Source organism: Hyperoodon ampullatus (assembly GCF_949752795.1).
Source record: "Hyperoodon ampullatus genome assembly, chromosome: X".
NCBI classification, from domain to species: Eukaryota; Metazoa; Chordata; class Mammalia; order Artiodactyla; family Ziphiidae; genus Hyperoodon; species Hyperoodon ampullatus.
In genome coordinates, this window is record NC_136913.1 from 19,469,150 (window position 1) to 19,494,373 (window position 25,224).

General features: G+C 43.4%; 1 protein-coding gene across 1 annotated transcript; it reads right to left on the minus strand.

Annotated features, from left to right (window-relative positions):
• Positions 1-1,142: 1,142 nt before the first annotated feature.
• SMPX (small muscle protein X-linked) lies at positions 1,143-19,239 on the minus strand (the record flags this gene model as incomplete). Its single annotated transcript, XM_079727174.1, has 3 exons — positions 1,143-1,274; positions 7,922-8,008; positions 19,201-19,239. The coding sequence occupies 3 exons, from the start codon at positions 19,237-19,239 to the stop codon at positions 1,143-1,145; spliced, it is 258 nt and encodes an 85-aa protein (XP_079583300.1).
• Positions 19,240-25,224: the final 5,985 nt, after the last annotated feature.

Consider the following 25,224-nt stretch of genomic DNA (forward strand, 5'->3'; position numbering starts at 1 on the left):
ATTGTCTCACAGAACGTCTGTTCTTCATTATGTTTACAGAAGACACTGTAGGGCCCCATTGCTGTGCTTGCCTTTGCCATCTACGTGGTCAGAAGATGTCACCCTAATACCCACAGGGAGTGTATCATGAAACTTAACAAACAATGAATAGAATGCTCCTCACACCGTACCTGTCACATGATAAGTAATCAGTATATGTATCTAGTGTTCAGTACATAGCAGATACTTAATAAATATTGGTTTTAATAAACGAATGACTGGATGAATGAACAAATGAATGGACAGTCAGCCAGATAAATACCTGTTTTATGTTGCCAATATAGATTCCTCTCCTCTAGACTTAAACTTCTGCTTAAGAAATGGAATAAACTGTGCATGGTGGCCTTCAGTAATGTTGGATAAAGCTCCCAGGGTCTCATAGGAGAAAGAGCCATGACTTGGGCCAATTCCACAAGCCCACTACTGACAGAAATCCCACACCAGTCTGCAGGCATCAGGTCTGCAGTGAAGGGTGGGGCTGAGCCCTCACCAGGGGATCATTACTGAACAGAGCCAATGAAAATAAAGTCACAGGCCCTGCTTGCAGTGCCTCTTCGGGTGGCAGGTACAATTTTGAGCCTACCTTTCCCTCCTCTACTTACAGAGTCATTACCAGGTCCTCTTGGTCTGCCTTACACACACCTGGGTTACCACCAGACCTCCGCAGCTCCTTGCCCCTCTGATCCTCCAGCTCAGAAGTAGCTCATCGCTCTTTGGGGCATCTGGGTAGGGAAACTGAGGCATGCAATGATGGCGGGCTCCCTGTACCTGAAGATCAAAAGCTCCTCAAGGCCCCCCTCCCAAGCATCTTTCCTCTCCCAACCCCACCCTTCCCCAACCAAGAAGGTAACCAGCAAGGGGATGGCAGGCAAACATCCTCAATGGCCCTCTGACTGGTTTGGGAATAAGATAGGCTTAAAAGCTTGGCTTTACATACCAGAAAAACTTTGCACCGGAAATACTGGTCTAACTTGAAGGTCCTGATCCTTAGTAAACACTTCTGGAATTCCAGACTCCTTCGGCGCAAGGCTTCCATAAACCATTTTTATAGTGGTCTTTTTGAGACAAAGAAAATAGTTTTTCACTCACCTTTTTTCTTCCAACTACTGTTCAGCTTTGGGGACATACTTCAGTTCACTTTTAATATTCTGGATCTCTGATAGGTTGACCGCAGGTCCTGGAAGTTTCTTAGCTCCTGGAATTGGCTTCTTCTCATCCAAAGTGGGAGGAGCACCCTGAAGACAAAAAAAGGAGAAAGATTTAGCTCACCGAAAAAGACATTTGGTCTCTCTAGGTCATGGACATGAAGCAGAAAACAATTAAAGCAAAAATAATGTCAGAGGGCCTCCCTGGTGGCGCAGTGGTTGAGAGTCCGCCTGCCGATGCAGGGGAAACGGGTTCGTGCCCCGGTCTGGGAAGATCCCACATGCCGCGGAGCGGCTGGGCCCGTGAGCCATGGCCGCTGAGCCTGCGCGTCCGGAGCCTGTGCTCCGCAACGGGAGAGGCCACAACAGTGAGAGGCCCGCGTACCGCAAAAAAAAATGTCAGAGAGTAATTCTAGCAGAGTGACTTTTTCTTGTGCTGTTGGAATACCCTGAGAGTTTCAAGATCTCCTGAAGTTTATAGGGGAATAAAGTTGGAAGAAGAAAACAAGTAATTTCTGCATCACTTAGAAAACACAAGAGTACTGTTCAGTGTCTGATAGCTAATAAAAATTACCACTAGTTAAAAGGATTTGTGTTGTGTTTCCAAGAGAAGCATCTTACAAGATCAAATTTAATTTGGTATCATAATTAGACGCCTGAAGGGCAGAGGTTTGTGGACTGTTAGTGCACGGCTACCTCTAACAAGGACTTGGTCCAGGAGTTTTCCGTTCTTTTGTTTGGGGTGCAGTGGCTGCCAGCCTTTATTACAATGACATTTCTGGGAAGCAGAAACAAACTGAAACTGACATAAGCAAAACCTCTTTGAATATGGGTGGGATAGGATGGAGTGGCAGAGGAGGCCCAGCTCTCCCCTCCTGCTTTGGAAAGTATTTTACGTTTCCTATCGTTTTATGTTTTTCTGTTGTTGTGGCTTTAGGGTGGGACCATATCCTATACTTTTTTCTGTGGCTCCTCCAAAAAAAATTTTTTTTAATTTATTTTATTCTGTTTTTGGCTGTGTTGGGTCTTTGTTGCTGCACGTGGGCTTCTCTCTAGTTGCGGTGAGCAGGGGCTACTCTTCGTTGCGGTGCGCAGGCTTCTCATTGCGGTGGCTTCTCTTGTTGCAGAGCGCGGGCTCTAGGCGCGCGGGCTTCAGTAGTTGTGGCTCCTGGGCTCCAGAGCGCAGGCTCAGTAGTTGTGGTGCACGGGCTTAGTTGCTCCGCGGCATGTGGGGTCTTCCTGGATCAGGGCTTGAACCCGTGTCTCCTCCACTGGCAGGTGGATTCCCAACCACTGTGCCACCAGGGAAGCCCCGCTGGCATAGGACCCGCCCGTGGCCTCAGTTTCCTGAGGCAGAAGTGCATAGGCACACTTGTTGATGGTGGTTTAGCTGATTAAGCCTGAGAATGTGCCATAGTGACAAATCTATGTCTCTATGTACATACACCAAACACATGTATTAACAGTGGCTGTAAAACAGTAAGATCCGTTGCTGTGTGTAGCTCCTAGAACTCCAATTCATTACTACAGACAGTTGCTGGTTAGCTCATTCCTCCTATTTTCTAGCAGTGGGGGGCATATTCCCCAGGGCCCTGGAACGAAGGTGTTGGAGGAACATTTGATCTCTGTGGCAGCCACAGGAGCCCGCCTCTTGGATCAGTTTCCTGCAGGGAGGATAATTGAATGACAGGCCCAGCTGCTTCACCCTGAAACCCGCCCATCACCACGCTGAGGTCACACTTCCCACGGCTGCTCGTGGCCAATGACTGAGTGTCATAGGATCCTAAGGCGGGCCTGTTCCTGGGAGACCTGGGACTCCTCTGGGAGGGACTTGGGCTCGAGAATTTTCCTTAGAACAGCACTGTTGTCTAAGATGCTTCCGCCCAACCCTCTGTCCCACTCTCCTTCACCTGCATCACGGTCTGAGGACCCTCTCGTTTTTCCTTACAAGTGTTTTCCCCAATAAATGTTTTGCCCATCGAATCCCATCTTTGGATCTGCTTCTTGGAGGACCCAAATTAACAGGCCCCCTATGAGACTGGCAGAGCTCCACCTGCTGGGCCAGCAACGGAGTGAACCAATACAGTTCTGGGAAAAAGAATAAGAAACTGCACGTTTTTCTCAGGTGCAAGCCCCGTGCCCATATGTGTTGCCGGCCCTACTAGGCAGCCCTGTAACTTGGGTATTAAAGCCAATGCCGTGCTTTAGCCCCCATCTGGCTCCTACATCTAGTTCTCAAATTGTCTAAACCCTAAAGGGAAAGGGCAGAAAATGTTGAAGCTTCCCAAACTTTAACAAATTATTTGGTAGATGTGTCCTTTACAGAAACGTTTTTAAATTGCTTATTTGAGGGGCTCATGTTTTTTCCTATAGTCATTTTCTTTGAATCTGACTCAGTGCTGATGAAATAGCTAACATGTCACCCACACTAAATGATACAGTAGTTCGATGTAGACTGTACCTGTTGTACATATCTGTTGTAAATATCTGGAAAATGTTTCCCCAGGTCAATGTACAGAGCCATAGGCTCAGCTTCCTTTCATCATGCACACACATTCATCATTTATAAATGCAGATTTAGAAGCAATAGTTAAAACTTTTAAACATCCACTTGGAGGACATGGTATTCCAAAATGTTCTTTGTTGGGCTTTTGGAAAGAAATTTTAAACAAGGCTATAACGTGCTCATTTAAAATATATATATATATATATATATGTAGTGGTGAAATGAAAAATGTTTCCTCACTTATAAATGTTCCCATGGTTGTTAGGTGGGTAGATCTTAATAAAGAAGTATGAAGGAGAAAAATGTTTCCAGTTCCTTCTGTTAAGTTCCTGGGTGAGTCATAATCACTATCTTTCTAATATCAAAATGTGCTATACTGGCACAATTAACACAGAAAACCAGCGTGTGCAGTTATGTGTCTGTGTGCAAAGATTTACTGTGCAAACATACACAGTTAAAGGATGAAAATACTTGAATTTATTAAAACCTCAATGCACTGTGTTTTATTTATCAAGGTAAAACTTTTAACACTTGATTTGGTAAGGTCACATATAATGGAAAATTATAAGTGGGTATATTTAAGAAGTAGGTTTTAAGATATTGACTCAGGAGGGGGTTAGTGGTGGTGCATATTCTTAACTGAATCTTCTCTCATCTTTTAAAAAATAATGTTAATCAGATTCCATTTTTTTCTATGAATTTGTTATCATAAGAATTATAATACATTAAGGCATGAACAGGCAGGGTCCAGATGGCTCCATTTGGCTAAGTATGCTCTCTTTTCTTTTGTAAGTAGATATTTGAATTGAGAAGGGATATGGAAGACATTCTTTGGTTTTAGATAAAGAAAGCTTGAGAGAAGGCTTATCAGCCCCGCGCCATTCCCAGTTTCAGAAATGGCTATTGTCAAAGGGAAATGCCCCCCTTGGGGGGTGACAGAGTATTTGTAAAATTTGGCAAAATGGTGAACCATTTCCCAGCTATCTCACCTTCATCTCCCTCTTTACTACCAGATGCCCTATTTAGTTTTCCCCTAAACTCTCTCCTGTACGACACAGCAGGCTGATGTGCTTGTTATGCTCATACACTGGAGACTTAATAATAACAGCAAACACACTGCTAGCTCTTCTAAGTTACACCTACTAACTCATTTAATCTTCACATCAATTCTCTATCCTTGGGACTTCCCTGGTGATGCAGTGGTTAAGAATCCACCTGGCAATGCAGGGGACACGGGTTTGATCCCTGCCCTGGGAAGATTCCACGTGCCGCGGAGCAACTAAGCGCGTGTACCACAACTACTGAGCCTGCGCTCTAGAGCCCGCGAGCCACAACGACTGAGCCCGCGTGCCACAGCTACTGAAGCCCGCGCACCTAGAGCGGGTGCTCTGCAACGAGAAGCCACCACAATGAGAAGCCCGCGCACGGCAACAAAGAGTAACCCCCACTTACCGCAACTAGAGAAAGCCCACACGCAGCAATGAAGACCCAACACAGCCAAGAAATAATTAATTAACTAATTAATTAATTAATTTAAAATTCTCAATCTGCTACCATTATTATCCATATTTTACAGTTGAGGAAACTGAGGCACGAGGTGAGGGGGGGGTAAGAAACTTGCCCACGGCCTCACAGCTATAGGAAGTAGCAAGACTAGAATTAAATAGTGTATTTGCATCATGTGAAGGGATCAGGTGGAGAGGGAAGTAATTAACGGAAAATCCCAATGTGCTGTTTTGTGGCTTAATAATGATGTAATTGAGAGATTTGGGAGGCAGAGCAGGGGCTTGTCAATACACTTCAAATCACTTTAATCAAGCAGCTGCCTTGTCTTATGCAGAGCAAGGGCTTACAGAGACCATAGGTAGGCGGGAGACTCAGCCAGTGCTCACAGGCCTTGTCAGATGGCCCGTCTGGCTTCCTGCTAGGGTCCATCTTCTTCACGTCTGAGATGGTGGCAGGTTTGAGATGGGGGAGCTCCTGGCTGTGATAGAGGTGGCCTGTTCTGTTCAGGAGTGGTTTGTTATGCCCTCGACTTTAGACAGTGGTTATCTTAATGGTAAGCTAAGCAATGAATCCCAAATCTAAGAAAGTAAGCAATTCCGAGATATTAAACTGGATAGTAATAGAAAAGCGGGGCTCTACAGGTTATTTGAATTCAGATTCCATTTTCCCATTCAAATTATGCAACCAAAGGTGGCTGGGGCCTCGTAGCCAAACCAAGCTGCCTAACTGCTCCACTTGCAATATTGTTTCCATGAGAAACTTACTCCAAGGTCCAGCCCAGAACTTGAGTCATTAGATCCCACCTCTCTATAAGACCCCACAAGTCCTGAGAGTCCCTTTCTGCTCTCACAATAAGGGAATACCACCCCTTGCCACCCTCCCGACCGGTGAGCCCCACAAGGAAGGTGTAGCTCAATTCAAGAAACACTCCTGGGGTCTCTGGATCTCTGTGGATACCCCGCTCCCTCCATCCTGAGAAGAATGTTGGCTGACCATTTATATGGTTGGTCATAAAGTAAGTTTTCAAAACCCAGGCTGTATCAGTTCTTAGTTATTTTAGAATGTGCTGGAACCATCAGGCTGGGGACAAGGCAAGAGTACGAGCAGAGTGCTTTCCCAAGCTCCTAACTGGGACACTTGTGTGGAGGAAAGTACCAGTTGTAGAGAAGAATCGAGGGCCGTCTCTACCACAGAGTAAGATGGATGCAAGCCTCCAAAACAACAGGCACATCAGTCCATTTAGTATGAAAAGAGAGTCAGGCTACCTTCCAACTGATTGCCAGACACAGTGACACACAGCTTACGAGGAAGCACAGGAAGAAAACCTAATTACAGATGAATGGAGATGTAGAAAGAATGCCTTTCTGCCCTCCCTTCTACCTCCCTGTGCTTTTTTCTTACAACATGTGAAATAATAGGCCCAGGAGTCCTTCATAAAAATTGGATAATTCGATCAATCGATGAACAGTCATTTATTGAATACATGACTCTTTCCTCACAGCAACCCTCTGAGGAATGGACGGAATCATATTTTGCAGACAGAGACTCAGATACTTGACCAAAGTCCCAGAGGGAGAGCTCATGATCATGAGCTACCTGGGTGGCCAAGTTAGCAGCAGCAGAACTTGAAATTATGTACCCTCAGAGCCGAGTAGGGCCAGGCGTTTTCAGCTTGTATGTTGAAAATTTGTTGTTCATCAAGGGTGACTTAGTGACTGAAACTCCAGAACATGGCGATGTCACTCAAATACTCTATCTCTTCCTTTCAAAAATTATCTTTCTATTTATAGGAGGCTGGAACCACTAACTTAGGACCACATCAGGAATTATTTATGAGAGAAAAAGGTTAGATGCAGGACAACCAGTTTTATTAGCAAATACCAAAAAGGTCACCTACAAAAGTTTAAAAAGCCTCTTCACCTTTTAAAAAAGATAAAATACAGTTTGCAATGCCCTGTGGCTTTATTGCTCCAAGACCTTAACTTTTTTTAGAACCAGACCTTCCAGGTTTCATCAGAAAAGTCAGAATTGAGGAAAAAATATAAACATTTGGGCAGGGAACTATATTTATTGCACCCATGATGAATTTTAGCCCCCATTTTAGAAGACTGGGTATTTGAATTTGGAGGAAAGGAAAAGAAATAAAGGGAGGGAAAAATACAGAAATTGATAGACTCCTTTGCAAGTTCCTCTTTTCAAAGGAAATACCCAGAGATTGGGGCTTTTTGTTTGAATTCACAAGTAATTTCACGTGCTTATTACCTGCGTTCCCACTGGGGTTCATCACTCATCAGAAGCTGTACTACATACATCCAGCTAGATTGAATAAAAGCTTCAGAGTGAAAACTTAGCAAGCTACTGACTGTTGCTGAACCAAGAGCATCTGAGAGGTTCCCCCTCCCCCTACACACACACACACACACACACACACACACACACACACACACACACACGCAATCAATAAACTAGATGCTAAACTCAGCATCTTCAATACCTGGGCCAGGCACTTAGATTTGGCTGGAGGGAAGTGCGGGTCAGTGTGTTTCGTGGCTGACTGAGCAAGACAACCAAAGAAATGTATGTACTACATGATGACTCCTTGACCCACATGCATTTGTGCCCTCCTTGTCCTGGAAAGCTGGCCCTCGCCTTGCCTCTGCCTCCTCTAGTCAGGATGTTGGAGGAGAAAGAAGGTGCTGAGCTCTGACAGCTCAGTTTTCCTCACCTCCTCCGTTTCCGGAGTACATTCTTTTCTTCTGGGGGGTTGCCCAGCTCCTGGCCGAAAGGCTCCCATTGGGATATTGATATTTGCCTAAAGGAGAAAACAGGGAAGATTTAGCTTAAGGAAAGTAAGAAATTGCAATGACACTCTGAGATGGTAATCATTGTGAGGCAAAACAAATCTGAAGAGTACGCCTTTAAAGCTTTTTACCTCAAGAAAATTGCTATGACAGTACAAAAATATGCCAAGGAAAATTTGACTTCCATTTATTCCAGATTTCTTGTACTCATCCTTAGGTCTGTGCAGTGATTTCACAGTTCCCTACTGGCTGGAAAAATTGGAAGACAGTTTGTTCTGGCTGTTGCCCTCCTGTGGTGCCTAATATTTTCCGCTCTCTGGGATGAGGAAAGAACACATAATGATAGGAAAGGAGGCCATGGCATTTGCAGAAACCATCCCACATCTTAGCCCTCCTTCAGCTTCCTTCAGATTTACCACGGGAGGGGGGCAATCACGCCTCCCAAACCACCTCCTCCTTCCCATAATGTCCTACGGCTATTCTAGCACTGCCTTAGGTCTCTGTAATTTGACACTCTTTTACCTTCTCCCCGACACCCCACTGTGTGGGTCAGTGCGTAAGGAGAGTGCTGGAAAGTCAAGTTCATTGGTATCACAGTTCATAGATTTTTGTCCTTTATTAAGATGCAATACCAATTTCTACCCACAGTAAACATAAAATACCTTCTAGAAAACATGAAATATGCTAAACATTAAATTATGTAAGGAAAATACCGACATAGTAGTTCAAACTTGGGAAAGAGAATATGTAAATCTGAATTTTGTCCATACTTCTTCATCTGTTATCAAAAGGCAAGAATGTTTAATGCAGACCAAAAACATCTTCACCCAGGAGTATCACTCTCATAAAACATGCATTAAAACTTTTTTTTAAGGCAGAATGTATTTTTTTCCACTTGAGATAAAGTGTTGCCTTATGAGTAGTTGGATATGTGGGCTTGAAAAGTTGAAATTGCGCTGTGATGTTATGAATGAAAATGATGCCCGAGCAAAAGGAGCAGCATATTTTGTTACTGTATGACTCAGTTTGGGCAATTTTGGTACCACACCAAGCAAAATCATTAGGAAGTGTGGTATTTGGAACTGCCTGATATGAGCTCTGTTGCCAGGGGAATGTTTAACTCAAGACACAGGAAGTATCCAGTGTCCGTGTTCATGCAACATGGTGGATCTATGTTCTGCTCCGTAGAACAGGAAGTGACTTTTTCCACATAGGGCTTTAAAACTTTCGTCTCTACTAGAATAATGATGATCCCACAGAAAGGAAACAGATCCAAAGTGTTTGTGGTGGATATCAAGAGAGGTACATCACCATTCCTAGGGCCAACAAGCCAAGAAGTATTTGGGGTCAGTATGTATCATATATGCTAAAATATAAGTGCAGCACAATTTTAGAGGGAAGCATTTTGGAAAAACTAAGGCTGAGCCTTCTATGCTATTCCTCTGTTTAATGGAAATATCAGGTGGCCTAGAGTGGGGGGGAGGAGGAGGTATAAGACAAGGGGGAAAACATGTCTTCTATGGTGGCAAATATGGTAGCATACTTCATGAACTCCAAGATGCACCTCTTTTAATATCTCTGAAATCAGAGTGTGTCTTACAGTCAGTGGTATCTTAAATTTTTAATGGGCACACTTGTTTTATTTCTTAGGACATAAAATACTGGTATTTTACAATTGGCAGTGTCTTAGATAGGATGAAATATCACTAGGGTCCTGAAATAAGATCAAAACAATGTAAGTAAGACTCACTGAAGATGATGTGTATTGAACCAATAACTATTTCCATTACTACAGTTTGGATGAAAGAGGGGAAAAGTTGATATAGGGACTATTTGGAAGACAGTTAACTGGCTAAAAGTTTAATTAGATCACCACTACCCTGACCCATTTATTAAGCATGTACAGAGGGCATCTTCCTAATGGGAAGTTCAAGTTAACGTATTGTTTCTGAAAGATATGATTGTTAAACTAACCCATTTAATCAAGAGTGTATGCTCTATGGTGGGTTGTAGTTTTCAGTAATGGAACATGTAAAAATCATCCAGGATGATGTATTCAGTAAAGCGCATGCTATGGAAATACCACCTTTTCTTGCTCAGAGATTGATTTTAGCAATGCATGTAGCCTCTCCATGGTACCTGGGTGGCTATGGTAGTGAAAAGAGCCCAATGCTAGGAGTGGCTGTAGATTCTCTGTACTTGAAAGAGTGACAACTGCTCTGGGTCTTTTCTTCCCCACTTGTTTAATGTGAATGTTAGCCTTCACTAATGGAACCCTTCTTGCCATGGAACCCTTCTTTTCAGTAAAGTGTTGTGAGAATATGTGAAATGCAAACTAGGTGGAGGTGGAGCTGCTCTGGCCAAGGTTGTAGGGAGCCCAGACCCCATCTGCTTCCCCCAAGCCCTGGACCGTGAGCACTTCCAAGGAACTTGGGGGCCCAAATCTGACAACCATTGAAAGAGATCACCCCTAAGTGAATGAGTATTGATGTGCATTTAAAATGTTCACTCTGCCCACTGTTATGATGTCTGTAATTTACTTTAAACTACTTTAGCATAGACAGTGTGATATTTTATACACACAGGTTGGTTTAAACTACAGCTGTAGGGAACACTATTGCTCTCATTGGGAGTTCATCCTCCTGGGGTGGTTAGGTGGTAAAATATTACTAAGACCACGTTCCCCAGATTGCTGCTTCAAGTGTTTTCTGTTAGGTTTATCTCCACCAATAACCGAGGCTTTAATATTTGCATAAATGGCAAAAAATCAGTGAAATAATGGAATGACTATTAGAAATGGCTTCTCTTGATGAAGTTGGAGGAGGTTAAGATATGTAGAGTGGTTAAATTATTTTAGAGACAATTCCCACCCTGCTGAACAGAGTGTAAGAATCTGATGCCTCTAGCTTACATCTTTAGCGACAGAGCTCAGAGGAGTGGTCCCTAAATGGGCCTGTCTCCAGTCATTGATAATGAGGATTTCTAGCTGGCTGCTGCCAACTATGGGCAACAGAATCCCCACCTGCCTCCCATGAACCTTTTATGCAAACTGGCAGTCACTCAGAGCATTTAAAGGGACAAGAGCTGAGGCTTCATCAGGCTCACAGACAGACTGTATGGATGGTTTCTGCTTGTTTGCTAACAAATGCGTGTTTAACAAAGTGGCAGAGTTGGGTTGGGACTAACTTTCATCTTAACCTGGTGGTGAGGTTGTGGAACAGTAACTACCCCTCCCCACGTTCACCACAAACCACCCTTATCCACCCTAAAACCCCAAGATTCAGCTAGGTTGTCATAACACCTTCATCCTCACAACAAACTTCTGAGGTACAGACTATCATCTTCATTTTACTCATAAAGAAACTGAGCCTCAAAGAGGTTAGGTGATATGCTCAAGGCCACACAAACTTACACCTTGAGAATGGCCTTGGAAAAGGGGCACGCCAAATGGATAATTCTAGAATAGGCATCCAAAAAAAGCCACGTTTGAAAAATGAGCCATTAACTCACTAGCCTGATGCTTTTTCATCTTTAAGGCATGACTCAAGAAACCCAGAACCTAAATGGTTTTTTTTGACAGCAAATATTGACAGGATCCAGAGCAGCCTGTGAACGTGTCAAGTATCCAATCATTAATGTACACCTTAAGGGAGCGTCAGAGGATTGCTTTGTAACTGATTAGAGACAATTCATTAATATAATTGTAGGGCGGTGATATTTGAGTGACAAATTATAGGCTAAATTAGAACCATAAGAAAAATTCCTTATAACTTGAATTTCATAGAAATGTGTAGACCTGTAGCTCTCTGTTTTTGTTCCATCGACCAGAGGATTGGTGTCATATTCTTGTCTCTTTCACTGACTTGCTGTTTGAACACAAACAAAATACTCTCTCAATGACTCAATTTTTCCATCTGCAAATTGAACATGGTATTCGCTACTCAAAATGGGTTTGGAATATGAGCTATGTTTTTATGAAAGAATAAACAAACAGAAATCAATGACCTGGAGTTGATACGAGGTTGGACTTCCTTCTCTATATAGATTCTGTATAAGTGTAAAGGAAGCAGGCTTTGGTTTTTTCCTTTTGTAACACCTTCCCTTGCTTTTTTTCCCTGCTTGAGATTTATTCATCTTAGATATTTCTAAATATGCCCCTGACGTAGCAGACCCAGTGCATCACTTTCCCAAGCTATACATACTTTGTTACATCCTCAAACTTGGAATGGAAAAAATCTACTAGATCATCTTTTGCCAGAACAGGATACAGTTCCCTGATAATAGACCTATCTGATGTGAAATGAATACTACACTTGATCTCACCAGGTGAAGAAAAGCCGAAAGAATTCCCTGTAAGTTAATTCCACTTGTCCCTTAATTATTTGTATTGTTCTCTTGCTTGGCTCCAGGCTTTGAGCCCGAGAATTCTGGAAACAGTATTCCCTCCCCAGCCGCTCCTGTGTGACTTACAGTGCAATGGCATCTTTCCCCAGTGGGCTGGATTCTGTAGCTGCTAGCCACTAGATACTGACAATCCCACTCCACTTTGCTTTCCAGAGCCCTTGTTCTCTTATCTCCCCCTCCCTTTTCGTCCCCACTCCGTCTCTCCTTTTAGCGCTCAGGCTTTTGGAGTTTCCTGCCATTGCATATTTGTTTCAGATGACTCCCCACGGGTTCTATCTTTAGTTTTCCAAGGTCTCCAGCAGCACCTGCCAGAATCTATGGCCTTCCCCATGGCTTTCGCCCAGCCGCTGGAAGAGGAACCCCTATAGGGTTGCATTTTACAGTATTTCTTTCTGTGCTTTCCTGTTCTTACAGTCCTAGTCCTTCTCTGAATGGAGCAGGATATGACATTTTGAGATTTCTAGCATCTTCACAGAAGACTCTCAGAAAGAGGGGTGTTTTCCCAATAGCTAATTTTAAAAGATTTCTTATTTGATATATTAGCCTAAATTAGGAAGACAGACAGACACACAAACACACACATACACCAACTAAAATATATCCAACCCATTTTAAAATAAAGCTCTGTATCACTAGAATGCATGACTTCTTTGTCTTTAGGGATTCTTGAAATGTGAAATAGATTCAGAACACACAGAACTTTCCCACTCAATACAATTTTGAGAAACTCCCACTCAGCCACTGTTTTTCACCCAAGATGTTTCATACTGAAAGGTTGTTGTGTTTTTTTTCCCCTCTGTTCTCAACACTTTTTGTTCTCTTCAGTAATTTCCTGAGTGACTCAACTGTAGTCTTGTCATCCAGGGGAAAGTAGATTTCAATAATGTACCGTACAGCTATTAAGAGAATGTCTACAATCGGTTGAAGGCAGGTTATATTTCTGAAGTACTTGTGAATGTCAGCCTCAAAAAATGACATCCCTTAGTCAGTATATGTCACCAATATGGAGCCCTGGCAGAGCAGCAAAGATCACCAGCTGGAGGTAGCTCTAGAATCAAACTGCTACATTTCAAGTTCTGGCTACACTTCAAAGAAACCAGCAGTGGAAATCATAAACACTGTGTTATAGTGGTTTACCTAAGAAAGAAACAGTAGATCCAAGGTCAAAGGGAAAACGTGACAAATGAAAGTTCATATTTTATCTTTCGCATTTAAATGCAATAGTAAAGGAAGGTATGTATCATCATTATTATTATTAGCTTTTTTTTTTTTTTTTTGCGGTACGCGGGCCTCTCACTGTTGTGGCCTCTCCCGTTGCGGAGCACAGGCTCAGCGACCATGGCTCACGGGCCCAGCCGCTCCGCGGCATGTGGGATCTTCCCGGACAGGGGCACGAACCCGTGTCCCCTGCACTGGCAGGCAGACTCTCAACCACTGCGCCACCAAGGAAGCCCCTATTATTAGCTTTAATAAATGTATTTGATTAACTGACCAGCCATGGGTGGTGATAGTCTGTTCCTTTGTACCAAGGATTGTCATATACCTGAATTCTTTTTTAAACTGGAAGTCCTAGATGGAATTAGAGTCCCTAACACCTGTCTGTAAATATTTTTGTCGGGCTGTTTTCTTCTTCCACGGAGCCCTTATGCCCTGAGCAATGGAGACTGGAAGAGCAATGGTAACGGGTGGGGAAGGGAAAGAAGGACTAAAACTCAGGGCATCAAGATATTCTGTTCTACATGTGGATTGGGTGACAATGGAAACTTCCCATGGTAGGAAGCCATACAGTAACTAATGATGCAAGGCTCATATAATCATTCCTGTAAAATGTATGATAAAGGAGTTAGTTTTAGTTTCACGAGCAGCTTGATTAAGTCAATTAAGCAGAGAGGTGGGATTCAGTGGCCATGGTCATTTGTATTTCAAGACCATGTTTGTTAGTGAGTCACTTTACTTTGTACTTTTCACTCCTAGCCAACTTACATTTAAGATGACTTTAATCAGCGTAAGCTATTAGCTGCTTCTGCTGAAATGCTGGCACCCTTTCTGAATGTCGGTTGAGGGCTTTAAAAGGGAGGACCCGGGCTTCTCTGGTGGCGCAGTGGTTGAGAGTCTGCCTGCTGATGCAGGGGACACGGGTTCGTGCCCCGGTCCGGGAAGATCCCACATGCCGTGGAGCGGCTGGGCCCGTGAGCCATGGCCGCTGAGCCTGCGCGTCCGGAGCCTGTGCTCCGCAGCGGGAGAGGCCACAACAGCGAGAGGCCCGCGTACCGCAAAAAAAAAAAAAAAAAAAGGGAGGACCCAGCATCCATAAAATGGTAATTGTCCTTCAAGCAGCCTTGGTAGTTATGATTACACCCACTCCTCCATCTTCACTCTCGGTGCCGGGCTGGAGATGGTAAGTAATGAGACTAGTCACTGTTGCAAAATGGTTCTAAACATGGGCTTTGGGATCAGGCAACTCGGTTCAGTTCCTGACTCTCCTACTCACAGGCTGTGTGATCCTGGGTGAGTTTTTTTGCTTCTCCAAACCTTTCATTATAATCCATGGAAATCCCATTGCACTGTGCCAAGTACATAGTAAACCCTGAAGAAACTATTATTATCGTCCTAATAATAAACCTTAGAAGTTATTCTCAAGAAGTTCATGAACTATTAGAAGCTGGACAGAGGCTTACAGGTCATTTAATGCAACATCCCCGCCTCCTGCCCTTTGCAGCTCATGAGGACCGGGGGATGAAGTCACGGAGCAGAGCTATGACTAGGGCACAGGGCTCTTTTCCGTTCAACCATGAAACTCTCAGATCTTACAGGAAAGAACAAATAATACTCAGCTTACTTTGATCAGTGGTGAAGAGAAAGGGCCAGTGACGACTCGGAGGACATTGGCTCTGGGGGCGCTGAGGCCCTGGGGACGCCCATGGCAGTTGCCAAAGGGGGTGTGTTCAGGAAGAAGGGGAAGGACAGGCAGGTGCTGCCAGTGGTCAGTGTCACTTGGTCTCATTAGACTTACCAAACAGATCGCTGATGGGATTAGATTTCCCGGCAGCTCTAGCTTTCCCCACCACCTGTCATGTCAAATTCTTTCATCTGAAAGGATCAGACCCACTGTGCCTAGTGTGCTGATGTTACCTTGGTTGCAACTCCATTCCCATCAACAGTGGGCTTTAACAAGCAGCCTACAGAGCACAGAACTGGGGTCAGCAAACTACGGCCCATGGGCCACATCCAACCTGCCACCTGTTTTTGTAAATAAACTTTCATTGGCACACAGCCACAGCCATTCATGTATGTATTGCCTATGGCTGCTTTTGTGCTGTAACAGTAGAGCTGAATAGTGCAGCAGAGGCCCAGTGATCTGTAAATCTTGAAGTATTGATTACTATCTGGTCCTTTACAGAAAAGGTGGGCCAACGTCTGGTCTAGAGCCTTATCAGCTGCTTAGGAGACAAAGGCCCTCTCCAGACTATGGAAGAATCAGCTGACTCCTTCAGGATGTTTTTATGTCCCTGGGATAAATGAGATTTCACTAATACAACTGAAAAGTAATGCAGACTTAGATAGAATCCCCTTACAATTCAAAGGCCATCTCTTCTTCAGTGTGGATGTGAAAGACAACTGTCCATCTCCTCTGAGGGTGGGTCTGATTCTGGCCTCCCGCTTATTCTGGGGCAGGGAGGAGATGGAAGCAGCTGAAGAGAAAACAAGGCCATTCCATGCATTACTTGGATAATTAGAAGAGCCATCTCTTAAGGACTTTGTGTGCTATAAACTAGGCACTTGCCATACATTATTTTGTGTATTCATTATAACAATCCTGTTAAGTAGTATGATTGTCCTCATTTTACCGAAGGGTAAACTAAGGGTGAACTAAGGTCACAGAGTTAGTGAGTGGCCAGGTAGAGATTTATAACCATTTGGCTCCATGTTGTCTGGTGTACATAGGTGCAGTAATTCAACTACCTATGCCTGACTGTTAGAAATATGGTTGACAGAGGCTTAAATATGCTCAACCCAGACAAAATAGAGATCTAAGTCATTACTTCTAGAAGTTTGCACTGCAAAATACTATCCTACAAGATACTCATTTCAAAGGTCCAATATGTTTAGAAAACATTGTATACATCACTGCCTTCTTGGAACTATATGAAGCCATTAGCAAGTTATGGACTCTGAGAAATCCTGCAGCAAAGATCCTGTTCAACTTTGCTTAATGTTGTGTTCCCAAACACTTTAGCATGGAACCCTTTAACTAACAACATCCCATAAAACTGCTATTCCAGGAGACGCACTTTGGGAACTGTTGAACCACATGATTACGATGATGATGATTGATGATAATGGCTACTATTTATTGAGCAATTACAATGAGCCAGGAACTGGCCTAAGCACTTACAAGTATTGATTCATTTAACCCTCACAGCAACCCTATGAGATCACATGTTATTAATTCCCCACTTGACAGATGAGGAAACTGAGGCACAAAGAGGATAAAACAACTTGCCCAAAGTCGCATAGCTAGTGAGTCCTGGAGACCATGAGCTCCTCAAACTCAAGGATCAGGTTTCAGTTCATCTTTGCATAGCCAACACTTAGTATGGTGCCTGGAACAAAGTATGCACCCAGAATGTGACAGTTGAACTGAATTGGAAATGAGATCCTAATAAAAAGAAGTGACTAGAGTGTGTTGAATGGAACATTTAAGACCTTTAGTATTTATACAACGAAGGCACTCCTTCATCAGCTGGGGTTTCTATTTGTTCCACACAAGACCATAGCCTAGGTAATGTTCCTACTACAAAGCATTTTGTATAGAGTAACCATTTTCATATTTTATTTAATAGACCCTACGTTTAATGCAGAAATGATAGGAAAATATCAGTGCAGATCCTATTTAGCCACAAGAAATAGTATTTCATTTGAAGGTGCATTAAATTAGGCTTTCTGTCTGGCATAAAATATATTGAGAGGGGCAATACCACATCCATAAGGAAGCACTGCCTTTGTTGGTAGAGTAGATGGATTTTTTTTTAATGCAGTATAATAACAGCTATTGAGAACAGTCAATAGCAGCTTTCTAAATATTACAGACCTAAAAATATATCAAGGTCAAAATTAACAGATAAAATACGGGTGAATTTTCAGTGTAGATTTGAGGGAGGCCAGGAAGCACTAAGGAAGAAAAATCAACACACTTTCAGCTATAAAAGGAAGAGAATAAAAGGCAGCCTGAGAGACTATGTTTTTGTGTCCTGCAAAATAAAAAGGAAATTTTATGTTTAGCACTTTGAGAGCTTCAAATGCAGTGATTAAATGGTATTATTTTTTGTCACTTTAACACAGAGCATTCCGGAATGATAAGTATTATAGTAACAATGTGACCCTTAATGAGGGCTTACTGTGCTGTTTTAAGCATCTTATATGTGTAGCCCTAGGAGGTGAGTACTGTCCCCATTTTACAGATGTGGAAACAGAGGCAGAGAAGTAAAGTAGGTAAAGTAGTTTTCCCGTGATCCCACACCAGTACCAAATGGATTAAGGATTCAAACTCCACTAATCTGGCTTCACAGCCCATGCTACTAACAGCTGTACACACTGGGTAAAAGAGAAGGTTCAAAGGCTCAAGGATGCTCACAGGCCTGGAAGGCAAAATGAATTCTACTACCAATGTCAGGGTACGTACATCAGAAACTCACTAGATGGACACCAGAGGGCCAAACATGGCAATGCAGAGTTGAATCCTTACCAAGAGGCCCTTCCTTGGTGGTTTGTTCTGTGACAGGTTTCCAGAGGTTGTTATATATCTTACCACTTAAGAACCCCATCCATTTAAGGCTATGCATTAGTCATGACGGGTAAAGATACGTCCCTCCACCCACTTCCACCACCGGTGTGTGCTAGGACTCCTCACCCCACAATCTGACCACATGCATGTCCCTTCAAAATACAGTCAGTTGCTTATGGTTAGTGTATGTATGATGGTGCATCAGACCCCAAGTATTCAGAAACTACCATATGCTGTGCGGTATTCAGGAAAGCCCAGGGGGAAAAAGTTTTAAAGTTCCTTTAGAGAAAGTACAAATGGCTCCATCTTGATGGAAAGGAAAGATGGAATTTTACAATAAAGCATTGTGCCCACCGTCTCAGTATGGGAGCCACTTGAGAGTTAAACACCAAGCTCTTAAGAGAAATAACAAATTTAGTATTGAGTCAAAACAAATACTAAAATTTTCTCCGTAATTGTATTTGTGTTCCAAAATGCCTGCTTCCCCCTCCCCTTATTGTGGTAACACTTAAGTCAGATGAAACAACCAAAGAATTTGTTTGTTGAGAGGGCATGAGGAGACATAATAGCATACGGACCTTAAAAGATAAATATGCAAGCCTTGAGAAGAACACTTGACAAGAAAAGGATGTTATTTAAAGAAAGATGTATTCTAAACAGATGAGTCAACAAACTCAATTGGATATAAAAATGGAAAATGAATTTTTAAATTCCGATCGATGAGCATATCAAAAACTTACACACCAAAAAGCATATCAAAAAACATACACACTGCATTTTTGTAGAAGACCATTTAATTCTCATTTATAAACTTTGACTCCCTTACAAAAATAGCTTCTCCCTTCTCAGTTGTACATTACCAGCCTTATATCCTTCCTTAATTGTACCTTACACGAGTCTTTCTTTTCTTTTTGAAGTGAATCATCAGTTGGGGTGAACAGTCACAAAAAGTCTGATTTATTAAGCAAACAGACTGGAAGTTGCTGATGTTAAAACACAAATATGGCTACTTACCTGGATGGCTCTGACATTGGAAACTGGCTGTTTCGACATATCGACAAGGTCTTATCCCTAAAAAAACAGGTAAGAAACTGTTAGAGGTGGCGGCATTCAGATTCTCAATTGTGATAAATTTGAATTTAACTCATGATTCAACTGGGCAGTCACCCCTTTCACTGGCCATATATTCTTTCAGTCTCAGTTTCCGGTTACTTAGAGACTCTCCTTCCTAATGCCTCAGGGAGAGGGAACACTAGAGCGCTGGATAAATCATTCAGGAGGAGAAATGCTGAGATGCCTCGCCCCTGATGCTCATGATAGGCAATCAGAAACTTGAAAGGCGCTATCATCTCCTTCCCTGCCCTCTTGCCCCCCTGCCAAGAACAGCAAAGCAAAGAGGTTGTGGGAATAAGACACCTTTGTTTGGGGCCTCAGAAGCTTTCTGCTTGAAACTGAACTTTTGATCTGAACCGAGTTGTTGCCAGGGCTGCACGTCAGTCCATCGGGACCGCCTCGCCTCCGTCAAACACCCAAAGAGAAATGGCCCGTACCACATTCTTACTACTGCGATGCTCCCTGCTCGCTGTGCACGTGTCTGTTCTGCACAGAGACCTGGGGGACATGGGCCGCGTCTCCCTGCTCTGTGCGTCCAGAGCCTGGGCTCTGTAAAACAGGCAGCTGGCAGGCAAGCCTCACATCTGTCTTCTTTTCTTTTAACGAATCAGTCTCAGAAGGCAAATAGGGCTTATGTGACCATGTCAGATCCCTAAGTGGTAGCAGTGCTTCCTTCCCAAAGGACCTTTGCTTTCTTTCAGTTCGTGAGACCTGACTTAGAGCCCAGGGACTAGTGGCCGAGGTTTACTGGGGCTCAGGGAGCAGGGAACAGCCCACCTCTGTACAAGTGATGTTACAGCTTGGTCTATTAAATGTCGACAGGACGGAGTGAAAAAGTTTGAAATTCAGTGAATTAAAAACACGCTGCTTTTTAAACCCAAATGATAAACCGGGTTGACTAGAGTTTCCTCAATTGACTGGTGTAAGTGTGTGGGCTCACTGGTGAGTCAGTGAACACCGAGAGCCGTGTTGGCATTTGCTGCACGTCCGGTGTCCTCTGGACTACGTCAGTCAACATCTCTAGGCCCATTTCCTCTCCCTTAAATTTCACCTGCTTCACAGGTTGTGGTACAAATCAAGATGACGTTAGGTTCCTGAAAATGCCTTGCGAACTGTAAAGCATGGTGCAAATATGTATTGTTTTATTGCCATTGCCCTTAGCTGGAGACTTTTTAGTTCTATACTGGTCTACAGCTCTAAGTACAGAGTGAAAACTGCTGTAGTGATGCCCCACACACTTTAGAGATAAAATTTATGATCTGAGAACTCTGAAAAACTTCCTATTTTTTTTTCTGAGGTCTTCAAAATCTTAGGCTCTATTATACGAAGTTAAACAATTACATATTTTTTTAAAATCTCTGTAATTAGTATACTCAACTATATAGTCCTTGGAGTCACATACATGAAAACAATGGGATTTTTTTTTAAGTTTCACCTGAATGTTTTGGTAATACACAGATACAACCTCCATGCATAAGGGTCTAGGTAGAACTATTTTCAATATGGTTAAAAAATTAGGGACTTCCCTGGTGGCGCAGTGGTTAAGAATCCGCCTGCCAATGCAGGGGACACCGGTTTGAGCCCTGGTCCGGGAAAATCCCACATGCCGCAGAGCAACTAAGCCCGTGCGCCACAACTACTGAGCCTGCGCTCTACAGCCCACGAGCCACAACTACTGAGCCCGAGTGCCACAACTACTGAAGCCCAGGCACTTGGAGCCCGTGCTCGGCAACAAGAGAAGCCTGTGCACCGCAACAAAGAGTAGCCCCCACTCGCCACAACTAGTGAAAGCCCGAGCGCAGCAACAAAGACCCAACGCAGCCAAAAATAAATAAATTTATTTAAAAATAAATAAATTTATTTTTTAAAATATGGTTAAAAAATTAAAAAGCAATAACAAGTTGAACAATTAGGAATGCATTTTTGCTCTATGATATGTTTCAGATAGGTTGCTGTCTTTCCTGCAGTGTCAAAAAGTCAAATGAAGGATTTTTAATTTTTGGATCTAGGACACACAGCTCAATATCAAAAGGAAAAGCTTGGTAGTTTAATTTTTAATGTTTCTATTCCTCAAAAGCTATTAGAAGACATGCAAAGCAATAATTCTCACAGGACTTTAAATATCTCATCATATAGCATTCTCTGTACGTGTACAATTAAAGTTTAACTAATATCACTTGGGAACTTTAAAAAATTTATTGTATGTCAATTTGAAATGTGGAGATTAGGAATTTCTTTATGTTATTACAATAGCAAGTTGAAATGTGGAAAAAAATTAGGCAATGAATGATTGTGTTATTTATACCGCATTGACTTCTTTTTTAATTAGGCTGATTTTGTTTTTTCGCTAAAGTCCTGGATTGCTTTGTATTTTGTGGACCTCTCAGCCTAGCGGATGGATATTCCTTGGCCTTGTATAGCGTTGGTATAATCTCATTTGCATACAAATTCCTTCTTAACATATACATCAATCTGTGAGACAGACACCTCTAGAAAGTTGGTCAGATCCCAGCTCTCATTCCTTGCAAACGGGCTAGATAACATTTGTGTAAATCATTTCTGCAGCCGTTCCCGCTGTCCTCATTATTCTCAGAGAAATCAGGGCAAAGCACACTGATGAATAAAAATAGACAGTGTTCCCTGGCTCTTTCCCTGGCCCTGCGTTCACCTCCATTAGGGATGCAGGGTGTAGAATGCACCTTCCTTCTGTATCTGCATGCCTCATCCCAGGACCAAAAAAGAAAGCTATGCCTTAGATGCACAACTCCACTCACACCGGGGCCACAGCTTTTCATCCAAAGAGGTACTCTTTAAAGCACTATATTACTGTGTCTCCTGGTTCTGGCTACAATTTGAGAACATGGAAAGTTTTACCAGGCATATATTGACTTTTACAAAGCCTATACTACAATGGAAATGCTTGCCGGCTTAGCACAGTTGAGTTTTCCTGGCAGTTCTGCAAGTCAGTGGGGATCTTTAATGGTCCGTATGCTGAGTCATGTACAGTATACCTCTGCTGGTATTTGATTGGACAGCATCTAATATCTGACTTCTAAGTAAGACTCTTTCACTTACTAAAAATTTGTGAACATTAATATCGCTAATTTAATAAGCAGGGATTCAGAGGAAAATAAATCAATATATGGAGAGAGGGGGCTTCGTTTGTTCTTTTTAAAGGTCAATTAAGTGGCTACAGCTCAGTCTCACGGGGAATTATCTTCTGTCTGCTGCTAAAAATAATTCCCAAGAAGGGTGTAGAAAGATGTTCAGCTGTCCGAACTAAGTCTTTATTCAACTCTGCCTGAGATATGCCGAGAGGGAAGAGACACTCAGCATTGCCACGTATCAGAATCTGGTGCCCACATAGGGAGAGACAGGGCTGCTGCCCTCTACTCTGCTGGGTATGGGGAACACTGCGATCGAAGTGAGGCTTTCAAAAAGATGGATCTGGAGTATTAATGGATCTGTAGGTTGATAGAACTTTATCACTGAGGCCAAGCCTGGTGCTTAGGGAGAGGAGAAAAGCGTTTTATCTTGTACTGTGTTAACAGCTCTGGCAATAATTTGCATTTAGGTAAACCAAAGAGCTAGCATTATAGCTTTTCTCTGACCCAAATTCTCCTGATTATTTCTAGGCTTACAGCCCGAATCAGTCTGCAGCTGACTGACTGTAATCCTGGCCATAAGAATCAAAATGATCTCATGTTCAGGGTCACAGTCATCATATCTGGACTGTGGAAATTTTCTTAATGTCCCTATCAATGAAAACTACTTTTAGTTCAATATTCTTTCAACCTCCCCGCCCCCCAACAATTTATAAAACAGAGGCAGCAACATCACCAATGAACAGTGAATTTACAAGGAAGCTACACCCACTGGTTACAAGCCTACAAAGTTATAAGTAGCCACTTCAAGTTAGGTAGCAAGGAAATTTCCTTCAGAAAGCCCAGTTGCCTGAGCTGGGTCCTCCTGCTTACCTGCTTTATGTACTTGTTTCCTGCCTGAGTAAAGTTCCAGGCAGCCAGGTGCAAGAATACAAGGCTCCTCAGTGAGTGGAAGGGACGCCCGGTGTCCTCTGAGCTGCGATCTCAGTTCCGATGCTTTTCATGTGGCTGAAATAGCTCAAGTGCTCCGTGCCTCACCCGGTATTGAGAGCTGCTCCTGGCTCGGGGCTGGAGGGGAACTCGGTTTAAGGATAAGTGTTAAAGAGAATTCCTGTCATAGCTCACAGTTGTTCTTCCTAAATATAGAGTTTGATACAAGCCATACGCTGCCTCCAAAAGGCTTGACCGTGCTGAAAGCAGGGCTCAAATGTCAGCCGGAAGGTGGCTCCGGAATCTTACTGCCTTCCTAATCTTCCAGAAGATGCTGGTTGTGTTTTCTCACAACTTCTGAGGGGGCACAGGAAAGTTTGAAAAGTAGGAAAAGTTTCCATCTTTAGCTTTATTACCCAGAGGTGAGAAGACCCAAAGTGTTCCAAAAAAATTGGAGAGAGGCGGCATGGCACCACAAACAGTGTTTGAGTCCTCGCTTGGTCACTGAGGAGCTGAGAAAGTTACTTCATAATCAACACTCAGTCAGATTATGATGAACTACCAGATATCATCCTTTTCTTCGGTCAAAAATGGTCACAGATCAACTGACTCGTGTGGTTCCAGGGCCCAGAGTCCTTGCTGTCTCTGCTCTATACCGCCCCTACTCGTGGCAATGACTTTGGCCCTACAGCACATGAGGCAGCAGAACAAAACAAAAGAGAAAATATCTATCTTAAGTATGACAAGGGCCAGGACCAGGTATGAGGCAAAACACTTTTTAAAGAGAACACTGCCGGGCTTCCCTGGTGGTGCAGTGGTTGAGAGTCCGCCTGCCGGTGCAGGGGACACGGGTTCGTGCCCCGGTCCGGGAAGATCCCACATGCCGCAGAGCGGCTGGGCCCGTGAGCCACGACCGCTGAGTCTGAGCATCCGGAGCCTGTGCTCCGCAGCGGGAGAGGCCACAACAGAGAGAGGCCCGCGTACCACAAAAAAAAAAAAAAAGAGAGAACACTGCCAAATCCTAAAGCACATGCTCATTATTTTTAACACTACTTTTAACTTTTTTTTTCTCTAGCCTCTAAAACTACCTTTGCGTAGAACTCCCCTTCAGTAGAAGGACTAAACAGGGTGGACTCACTTATAATTCATCCAGTGGATGAAAGTGAGGGATGACTGAGTCCCTGACAGCACGGTCAGCTGCTGACCCATCACCAGCAACCAGTCCTCTCGTTATGTGAGGCAAAGGAGCTCTGATCTGTATGAGCCCTTAAAGTCAGATGTGAGTTCCCTGCAACTGAATGCATTCCGAACACTTGATTTCAGGTCAGTAAAGAGAAAACCAACTTTCCAGTAACTTGGGAGGTCAGCAGATAATTGTGCGTCATCTCAGTTTGGGGCTCACCATTAAGTTCTGTTCATGTGCTGTTTAAAAGAATTGTGTCTTCAAAATTCAGTTTAGACATTGTACTTTGAGATCATATGGCACCAAAAGTGAGTTCTTTACACACGGGGGAAGAGATTAGGGTAGGCACCTTAATATTTCCCCAGATATTTGGCTGCTTCTCTGTGTTCAGAGCCCTTCACCAGACAACAATGAGCCATTTTTGACCCCTGGCCCTGCAGCCAGCCCATACATTTTGCCACAGTCCTTTTGCCCCCGCTGACCCCTCAGTAGCTACTGGTGTGGCATATGTCAAGGAAAGTGCTCCTGGCGGCTGGCCCAACATGGACGTAGCTGCCTCTGTGGGAAGAACTGAGGCGAGCTTCATAATCGGGACTTCTGTAGCCATAAGTGACAGACATGCAAAGTGAACTAGCACTGGGGCTCTCTCCATCTCCAAGGCAGGTTGCCTGGGTGTGCTGCAGGCATGACCCAGAAGTGCCAGGGAGC